The 10,824-nt window shown below is 34.0% G+C and overlaps 1 protein-coding gene across 4 annotated transcripts; it reads left to right on the forward strand.

Moving 5' to 3' along the window:
• The first annotated feature begins 564 nt into the window (after positions 1 to 564).
• LOC123706774 (peptidyl-prolyl cis-trans isomerase G) lies at positions 565 to 9,755 on the forward strand. 4 transcript variants are annotated; one of them, XM_045656187.1, is made up of 14 exons: positions 565 to 669; positions 1,469 to 1,558; positions 3,078 to 3,200; positions 4,004 to 4,174; positions 4,431 to 4,558; positions 4,867 to 4,976; positions 5,458 to 5,611; positions 5,785 to 5,876; positions 6,047 to 6,149; positions 6,412 to 6,543; positions 7,117 to 7,191; positions 7,649 to 7,783; positions 7,953 to 8,074; positions 8,235 to 9,755. In XM_045656187.1, exons 1-14 carry the CDS (start codon positions 658 to 660, stop codon positions 9,539 to 9,541), a joined length of 2,754 nt encoding a protein of 917 aa, XP_045512143.1. In that variant the 5' UTR covers positions 565 to 657; the 3' UTR covers positions 9,542 to 9,755. The 4 variants fall into 4 exon arrangements, with proteins under 4 accessions (XP_045512143.1, XP_045512142.1, XP_045512144.1 ...); XM_045656186.1 differs by lacking the exon at positions 565 to 669 and adding an exon at positions 676 to 892; XM_045656188.1 differs by lacking the exons at positions 565 to 669; positions 7,117 to 7,191 and adding an exon at positions 676 to 892.
• The last annotated feature ends 1,069 nt before the right edge of the window (positions 9,756 to 10,824 follow it).

Consider the following 10,824-nt stretch of genomic DNA (forward strand, 5'->3'; position numbering starts at 1 on the left):
GATTTAAGAGCTCTATATTTTTTATTACAACAAATATTTATTTGTTGTGATAAAAAATATTAGGCATGATTATTCCGTCTTTGATGAACAAATTATACTCGGATCTTGTCTTGATAAAAGAAAGGTTTTCAAGGAAAGAAATTTCAGCTGACCTGTGTACCGGCTCTAGAAAAAATAAAGCCGTTAGTTCTTAACACGAAAAAGTAACACTTTGAGCATGCCTACTGTATAATACCAGTACCGTATAGTTTTTCTTAAATAATGTGGCTCTAAATTATGGTAAATTACATAGGACCAGGACGTAGAATAACTTCCACCGATAGATTTCCAATCTTGCTTAATGATAGTGGTCAGCGGTTTACAATATTAACGAATTCTCGAATTCGAATGATTTTATTCTCACACGTATAGACCGTTATGCACATAAATATAATATAATCACCGAACACTGAGTTGACATTTTTCAATTAATTAATCTGTGTTTTCGATTTACTGTATCTTAAAACTTATGTCATCAGTCATTGTCAGTTGTGACTTGTGGGTTACTTGTCTTGCTACCTCTTTCCAATCTCCAATAACGATCAATGTCTTTTGAACAAAGCATGAAATAGGCACACGCTGGAAACGTTAAGCTCAAAGCGGCCATTTTGTGCTTCTATGAATATGGCGGTTAGTCACACTAGTTATATTTATTGCGTTTGTTATATTTAAGAGTGTACAATGTGAAACTATCGTGTCTTTAGATGTTTAACGTTTATAAGTGCTTTATGTAAATTCGTTTGCAACAGACTTGATAATAACCTAAGCGTTTTTGGCTGGGAGTTTCCTTGCCGCACAATTTTTATTGATTTATCGATATCTTTTCAAACTATTCAAAATGTTGATGTATACGGTAAGAATCCGCTAGATATTTAAAACAAAACATATGTTATTAAATTAGTGCATCGCATTTACATTAATCCATAATATTTAAAATGTCACCATTCAAAGGGGCACCAAAAACTAACCTCAAACCTGGTTTAATAAGCATTTCTACATATTTAATTATTTAGATGTAAGAGGATGAATGTATGGTAATTTTAACCGTATCTCCAAATAAACATCATTAAAAATAATTAGACATATTAATTCTTTCTACACAGAAAATTACTGGGTAACTTGACCTATAGTGTTATTATATACATTTACTTACTTTTTATTTTAACATTTTGTACATATTAATTTATACTTGGACCCTGAAATGTAATACTTTCTACTTCCTCGTTACTTTCTTGTGCCACCTAACATATATTGTTATAGATAAGGCATCACCCTAGATTTTCATAGAAAAATAGTAAAAACCATAAGATATATTACTACCTTCATAGCCCTGCTGGAAATATTCGTTAATAAACCAGGCATTGATTGCTTAAGTCCTATAAACTTAATTTAATTGAATTATTTATTAACCTATATCTATTTTAAATAGGGAACCAGCACAGAGCAAGATACCCGCTTCAGCGATAAGGAGAAGAAGCTCATGAAGCAAATGAAGTTTGGTGATTGTTTGACACAGCAGGTTAGTAGCTTGTTTCAGTATAAAAAAAATCAAACTAAATTAATATTGTGACAATAATTAGTTGTTGTTTTTTTTTATGAAACTTTAATATTTTAATGTTTAGGAAATTATTGAAACCCCAATATGATAATTCTCTTATAATTTATTTGGCTAATATCTCTTTAAAGAGTTAAACTTTGCACATTTGGTTTGATTATTGTAAACAATCAATATCTATAATTTATTTATAACTGACAATCTATTACTTAACTAGAGTAAATAATTATCTTTGAAGTTCTAACGATATCTGTGCTATTTGCAATTTAAGTCTTATCTAACAGTCAGACAAATATTTACATATACATTTTAAATTTGAAAAATCCACACAAAATCTTTACAATTACATGTGCAGAAATAAGTAGTTAGTTTAGCTTGCCAGTTTGGCATATCAATTCTACAAAAGATTAAACAATATAATGTTATTAAAGTGATGTATACTAGAGAATTCTTGTGAAAGTTAATAAAATATAATAAAAATAGAAAGAACCTTTTTTTATATTTTTTTTGTAATTGATATATGTCATATTTTATTTGAGTGTATTTTTGGATGCAGTACTACCTAAATAATAATTAAATAAGGAGTTCAAAACTGTTGATTTTTTAAAAATTATACCATAATAATATCCTTTGGTAAATGTTAAGTATATTTTATTGTTTATTTATTATTAATGAACCATCTGTAAGTGTTGGTAGTCAATAAACCTTTAGCCTAAATTAAACTAAAAGTAGAAATAACACCATATTTCTTTACCTTTTAAATCCAATCACAATAAATGGACTGTATAACAATTATTGCACTGTGTTGAGGATCGTGTTATCCTAAATGTATATCCCTGGGAATATAATTGTTAAGATATTGAGTCCTTTGAAACCAACCAACCAACTTCAATCTAGTTTACATTACCATATTCAAATTATTTATTAATTCAGGTAACACAATGTATACTTATGAATGAAATACTTTTTAAATGATTGTAATTTTACATTTACCAGTTCTCAAATCGTAATAGGGCGTAGAATGGACGAGAAGAACTGGAAATAAACTCTCCGCCACTATTTTTAATTCTTTGATTTACAATATGTTTGTAAGGAGCTGCAACCATAACACCATGTTCCATATGACTTTAGTAATTAACTATAGTAATAAAAATATATACGTATAATATATAAAAAATAAACAACGAAGATTTGTCCTCTATCAGCAGTAGGCATGGTGAAATAGATAGGTACGCACTTACAACCTCGTTAGAACAATACGCAATTGCATAGTCGAAATAACTAACATCACCGCATACACGAATTCAAGTTCAACCAGTCACTACAAGTAGCACCTGATTACGAGTATGACGCATGGCCAACCATTGGCTCCCTCGCTATGTTTTAGGCGAAAGACGATAACCCGACGCATACTATAATATAACAAATTGGGTTGCTTTGTTATAATATTAAGTTTATCAATAACGAATTGCCATATGTTTAGGTGGACATGTCGAAGGTGAAGCTTGACGTGTTGAAGCCATGGATCACACAGAAAATCACAGAAATCCTGAAGATGGAAGATGATGTTGTCATCGACTATGTCAACAATCAACTGGAGGAAAAGGTGGCTTATACTTTCTATAGTTTTTCTTTTATTCAAGCTATGTAATCATTGCAGTTTCTTTACACATCATAGTTGTTGTATAGGCAGTCGCAACGTCGTTGATAAAGAAACTGTAGATGAATATTGTGATATGTGATTGATTGCGTATGGCTATTTTTTGGTCGCCGGTTAGCCCGCTGCCGCCAGCCCCCAGCCCGCGCCGCCCGCTGCCGTCGCGCTCCACTACACCTTGCGGAGGCCCTTAGCATTATCAATCGGTATTTACGGGGAAATTTAGTACTTAATGATAATTCAGTATTAAAGGACACGCCTCTGAAATACAAGCCTAAAATACCTCACAAGGCGGTCAGAGTGACATGACTCCTGGTAAGGAAGTTCCCCCGTAGGCTTTGCGGTCAGCATAATGTGGTTGTGTTCGCAAAACCCTTACAGATACGGGATTCAAGAAAGAAGTATGAAATCTTCAGTCGGCGTGCATCATACATCAGTTGGTGTCTACATGCAGTGTTCCAGTCATCGTTATTGTCTTCACTGCGTCTTCATGCTGCCTTCGTCTGCTGCGATCACATCGCTGCTGAAGCCTCCACAACAACGATAATGATGTATTTAATGTTGCCCACTTCCCTACTAGAGTCATGTCAGTTGAGACAAACATCCGAAAAAAATAACAAGCTCTGATCGTCTTCATGTGAAAGAACCAAGAATTAGAAAAGAGGAGAGAGGCTATAAGGGCAACCATTAGGAATGTTAGTAAGGGTGTGTTTAAGAAATTAATTTGTTTTTTTTACCGCTCCTGTTCCCAGTTTCCTTGCCCAAAGAAGATGCAGATCAACCTGACGGGATTTCTCAACGGGAAGAATGCCCGGCTGTTTATGGGGGAGCTATGGGAGCTATTGCTGAGTGCACAGGCGAGTGAGAATGGCATCCCAGAGTCTTTCACACAGCAGAAAAAAGAAGAGATTAAGAAACGCATGGTTTGTAATTTATTGAAATCCTTCCTAACCTTTAAAAAAATATCTGTTCGACAGATATAAATGTAAAGGTTATAAAATCAAGTTTATAATATGGATTTTTAAATAAAATTTTATGTTAGTGACGAGTGTAACTAAAGATTATTATTGATTTACTTATGATGTCATAACATAAGCTGACTTGTGGCTTCAATATCTCTAGTATAATTAGATTTTCTTGGTTTTTAATTTCACAAAATTCCTTCATTTTTATTTTAAGGAAGAACAGCAGAAGGATAAGGACAAAGATAGAGACAGAAGGAGATCGCGGTCACGCTCTCGACGGTCCCGTGATCGTCGCCGTTCAAGGTCAAGGTCAAGGGATCGAGATAGATCTAATGACAGGAAGTAAGTTTTATATGCATTCAATGTTACTATTTATTTCCTATGAACGACACAAATCCCGACTACAATATATTGCAAACCATGCATTCCACTTGTTGTGGGTTTTTGGCAAACAGATCAATATATTAAGTGTGTTAGTTGATTTACATTTATATCCCATCATCATCATCCCATTCTATATTTCGAAACACCTTTTCTAATACGGCAGTGAACAATTTTTATAAGGTCTCATTTTTATTATAAAAAACTATGTACTCTTTTTCTTAATTTGGTATTCATGAATTAATAATATAAATGTATGTATCTAATAGGTATCGCGGTAGCAGTCCACGTCGTTCTCGGCGAAAGAGTCGCGACAGGAGCATCCCGAAGCCACCGCCACCTGTTGATGACATCAAATTACCTGAACCTGAACCCAAAGGTAACAAAGTATTAAATTGTACAACGCAAATTTGACTGCCTTATAAAAATATCTTGAAATTAAATAAAAGTTATTTATACAATCTGTAGCGTAGTTAATTCTCTTGCCTTGATAACATTTTAGAGCTCACATTCCTAAACAAATGGCATAATTAAATCTATTTAGATAGTTCTGATGGACAATTTTTACTAGAGACGTTGACGTTGTTGTATATCGTAATAGTAGGCAAAATGACCCCACTCCTGCACTTGCCTACTTACCTTTTAACCTCTCAACCTCTCAATCGATTGGTCGCTGTTATCAAAGTTGGTTTTGGAATTCCTCCACATATATATGAATTCAAACATGATGTCAATATAAAGATAGTAGCTTAATAACCCCTAGGTGTAGAAACTAATAAATAAAAATAATAGATAAAACAAATGATCACGAAACAGACACATAAATCTGTGGCTTGTGTTGATATATTTTTTTAAAATAGAAAACGGCAAGTCACTAGAGAAGGCTGAAGATGTGGAGGTGAAAGAAGAGAAGAACGAGCGAAGTGAAGAGCTGAACCACAGTGACGTGAAGGAGGAGAACGAGCAGAATGAGGAGAAGAAAGATGACAAATCCAGATCTGCGTCTCCAGCACGGTATGTATATGTTTTTGTTTTTCAAATATGTACTAAGTTTTTTAATGAGCTAGGTACTAATGAATATATGTAGGTACTTTATCTATATTATATTGTACCGTAATCTACATTTTATCTGATAATTTGATGAAAAAAATCTAATAATTTAAAATAATATATACTTTTGAATGTAGGTCCGAGAAGAACGAAAAGGAAAACGAGGAAAAGCCGGCTGAGAAGAATCATCGCGAATCTAGTGATCGAAGATCATCTTCGGCGTCTTCACGTAAGACCTTTATACTTTGTTGTTTAGTTTATTTAAATACCAAATTTCGAAACCTAATTTATTTGCATCAAACTAAAAAAAATAGTAAAATAATTAAAATAGATACATTTCAAATGACTTGGAAGAGATTTTTAAACTATTTTTACTAATATTAATTTATTGCTTTTCAGGTGGCAGCATAAAGAAGCCGACCTCACACAAGAAGCGTCATTATCGCTCCAACCGGGACTCTTCGACCAGCGTTAGCCCGCGACGAAGCTCTCGTAGAGAGAGGTAAACTATTAAGTTATACGACCGTGTGTAATATAAAATATCAAATCTAAATTTATTAAATATATGTAATCTGATTATTCTGTTGAAAAGCCTTGAATACCTGGTTGTCTGTTCACCTTCAGTATTTTTGAAGTCTGATAAAAAATATTCAAAATTCTTTCGTTATTCAGCCATTCTGTATGGCCGGACAATTTTAAAACGCAAAGTACACATTTAGGTTCGTCCGATTTTTTAGTCTCAATTAATATTTAATAATTTACAGAAGCAAGTCTCGCCGCCGTGGTAGCCGTCGTCGGTCAATCGAGCGGCGTGAGAGAGAGCGAGAACGCGAGAGGGAGAGGGAGCGAGAGAGAGAAAGAGAGCGTAGGCGCCGCGAGAGAGACAGGAGGGATAGGTATGATCATAATGAAATACTTGTATTTTATAAATTATTTTTATTTTCTAGCAGAAAATGGTTATAAATGACGTCAAATTTTACGAATATCCGTCAACATAAATTCACCTCATGTTGGATTTTAATATTTTGTGTTTCATTGTAATTTGATTTTTGTCTTTGAACAATACAAAGTACTCTGACTTTTATATATAATGAAGCATGTAAGGCCCCTTGTTTATAGTAGCTTTATTGGATGTATTATAAATTTTTTTTTCAAGTTGTTACACCAATGAGATCAAAATATTAATAGTATTATTGAAATATACATTTGGTACATGTTGAGGAGTCATGTGTGGTGTATTGAAGAGTTCGAGGTCTCAAAGTAGTAGTCTTATTTAGCCTCTCAAATATAACGGAGATATTAAGATAAAGCGATATTTAACACATTATTTTCTTTATTCTCTTATCAATATTTCAGCGAAGTTGCAATATATCAATATTGCAACTTTTGAAGCATTCATTGAACTAAATCCAGTTTTATATTGTTTTTTTTGAGTTAAACATTAGTAGTGAGATAAAATACAAATTCAGGTCACGCGAACGTCGCCGATCGCTTGAAAGACGTAGACGTTCCCGTTCACGCTCTCGACGACGTTCTAGAGACAGGTAAAATTTTTGGTTGTTTTATTTCATTCAGCATTTACTAATAAGAATTCTTTGTTTGTTTACAAGTGTTTATATCGTAGTCATAATATAAAAAAATACGCATTTTCAAGTCAGAATTTATATTTAAGTACATGATTTTTAAGAATTTAAAATTAACTTTTAGGTTTTAAGATAAAGGCTTGAAAAATGTTATGTTTAATTAAAGAATCTTTATTAGTAATGCGGAATATTTTATGGTTCTTTTCTTAAGAAATTCGTTGTGTATGTAAATTGTTTATGCATTTTACAGATTTAACAAAACTCTTGTTAAATCGCTTGCTCATGATTTGTATTAATTATTCATACATATTTATCATTTTTTGTTTTCTGCAAATGTATTATTGTATGTATGTATAATGTTGGTTTTGGGTTAAATTATATATACCTTTACCTATTTTAATTATTAATACCTCGGCAGGTCGCGTGATCGTGATCGTCGTCGCTCAAGGTCTCGCAGGCGGTCACGGTCAGTGCGTCGGTCGGGACGTAGGTCACGCGACCGGCGATCCCGTGACAGAAGGTCAAAGGACAGACGCTCTAGGGACCGTTCCAGGTGATACATTATTCTGTATATTTAATCACATTTTTTAAAATATTACTGGGTTAATTCTCAGGAAAACCTGTTTCTCATGAGCGTTAGAAACAAACAGTAATTCTAGCAATCAAAACTGTAAGATTTTAAATTATTCTTTTTTACAATTAAAATTATTTTTTTCTTGCAGGGAAAGGAGATCTCGTGACCGTACCAAGGATAGGAGATCAAGGGACCGGAAGTCTCGTGATAGGAGATCCACTGATCTCATTAAAGAACGCTTAGAAAAGTCCGTTTCGATACCAAGAAAAGGTAAAGTCAACAACCCTTTATTTGCTTTATATATCGGAATATATGTAAAATATTCAGATTTAAGACATTTCTTAAGTTTACAGCTAGACGAAAAATAATTAAAATTAACGCTAATAAACAGTGAAATAGTATAATTCATATCAACTTCTTGCATTTACAGAAAACTTGGAAAAACTGCGGCCAGTATCTATCGAGCGCGTTTCGTTGCCACGTGAGGAGACCGCTAAGGTCCAAGTGTCCAGTTCAAGTCGCGAATCATCCGTCGCCAACGACAAGTCGGCATCACAAGACGATACTCGAGCCAAATCCGTTCATACATCGGATGATGACGACTTTATTCCCATCCCGGTTCTCAGAGATTATTCAAAGAGCCTTACCCGAACTCCATCACCGTTTGTAAGACGTCAAAGAGATTTTAAGAAATCCGGAGACGAAGCCTCAGATAAAGAACAGGAAGAAACTAAGGTGGAAGAAGTAAAGAAGAAACGCAAGCCCAAAGCATCAGAATCAGAAAGCGAAAGCAGCGAAGAAGCTCCTAAATCAAAAAGCAAAGCGAAACTTAAACGCAAGGATAAGTCCAGCTCAAAACGCTCTAAAAAGGCCAAAAAAGACACGTCTTCAAGTGACAGTGATTCTGAAGACTCGTCTTCCAGTGACTCTGAAGAAGATAGAAAGAAGAAGAGCAAGAAAAATGCGAAGAAAAAGCTCGCAAAGAAATCTCGCAAGAAGAGAGCACGTTCTTCCAGCTCAGAATCTAGCTCTGAAGAAGAAGTTAAACACAAAAGTTCTAAAACCAAACAGAAAAACATTCCAGAAGAATCTGACACTGATAAGAAATCTAAGAAACGTAAAGATAGCGTTGACCATTCGAAATCAGAAAAATTGGACACTAAAAGTAAATCTAAGAAAACGGAAAATTCCGAAGATTCAAATGAGGATAGCTCGGAAAGTGACGATAAATCAAATAAAAAGAAAAATAAACATGAATCTTCGTCTGATAAAGAGCAAAGACGTAAAAAAGTAGATGTCGCAAAGATCACATCACCAGATGCAAAGTCAAAGCGAGATGAAAAGCCTACCAAGGTCAAACAAATTGATGAAATTAAACCAAAATCGCGAGAAGAAAGCGAAAGAAAAGGTAAAAAGCGCGAAAAAGAAGAGTCGTCATCTGATAGTGATCAAGTATCGAAGAAAAAGGCTAGAAAGAAGGCTTCGGAATCTGAGTCCGAATCAGAAAGCGACGAGCCCAAGAAGAAACGTGCTAAAAAGCACAAGAAACATTCAAAGAAACACAAGAAGCATAAGAAACATAAGAAAACATCCAAAAAGAAGGATGATTCCTCAGAAAGCGAAGAAGCTGAAGAAGAGGAAGAAGGGAAAGTTAATAACGAAGACTTGGAAAAAAAACTCCGGGAAAGAGCGCTTAAGTCCATGAAAAAACAAACAAGTGCTTCTGGATCAGAATAAAATTTTCTCACCTTAAACTATTTTTTTAATATTGCATGGCATATTAATCTTATTTTAAAGGATAAATGAATTTTATCACGTTTTAAGTGTAGAAGTTTTAATAATTATATTTAATTTGCACTGTATACATGGTCAGTGAATGTATGTGTAATTTTTACAATTGACTATTTCTTCATTAGTGAAGTTTTCGTTAGTTAATAAAGTTTGCAAAATATATAGTTTTTTTATTAATTATTTGAAATTGAAATAAACAAGTCGCATTTTTAACAATTTAATTCCTTTGGACATTCTTTGGTGTCAACCATTTCAATACAAAGTTCATATTTTTAACCTCTTAGCTAAATCTCTTACCTCAAATTTGCTATTGAAGGTTTTGTTTATATCACTGTAACTTTGCAATTATATAAATTATTATATGTCGCAGCCAACTAGCTTAATTAGCCGTTCAATTAACAGCCTAGCCTTTTAACAAAACGGCGCCGTTTTTTTATAGAACAGTGGGCATACGGGCAGGAGGCTCACTTGATGTTTAGTGGTTCAGCCGCCCATGGACACTGCCAGAGGCCTCGCGAGTGTGTTGCCGTCCTTTTAAGAATTGGTAAAAACCCCATTGGTAAAATCCCATTTTCTGCCACGCAATCTCGAAACGAAACTCTTCAAACTGTCAATATGGCGTCGGCAAACCTGTGTGATTTCCAAAGTTTCATGAAAAACAACACAAGTACAATAATTGAAGAGTGTAGTGACCATAATAATGTGAATGTGACTTAAGCAATTTAAAGAAATATTTTTAATATCTGCCAAAAAATGACCATCGTACGAATAGCCTAAGCATTAGCCAGCCAGTTTATTAAATGTTGTAACAAACGCTACCGCTGCATATCATTGAGGCCTCATAGTTAAATGGCGCCTTTTAGTTAAATGGCTAGGCTGTTAATTGAACGGTTAATTAAGCTAGTTGTCTGCGACACATATATATATATATATAATATTATTCATTAACTATTTACATTATTAGACGAGCAATAACATCGTGAACATTTTATAATCTATCGTCTTGAATACCCACGATAACCTACTACCAAATTCGGTGTGACGCCACTGCTATAAATATTCCCGTATCCAAACTTTTTATAGTACCCAAAACCAAGATGGTTGGCTTCTTGATAATATGGATTATTATAACCATAGTACGAACTCAAGCCCCCATTCCCGCCATTTCCTCCATATCCTCCAAATCCACCTAAGCTGTGATAACCAACTTCTCTATTGTAATTATTTTT

The sequence above is a fragment of the Pieris brassicae genome, chromosome 3 (genome assembly GCF_905147105.1).
Source record: "Pieris brassicae chromosome 3, ilPieBrab1.1, whole genome shotgun sequence".
Lineage (NCBI taxonomy): Eukaryota > Metazoa > Arthropoda > Insecta > Lepidoptera > Pieridae > Pieris > Pieris brassicae.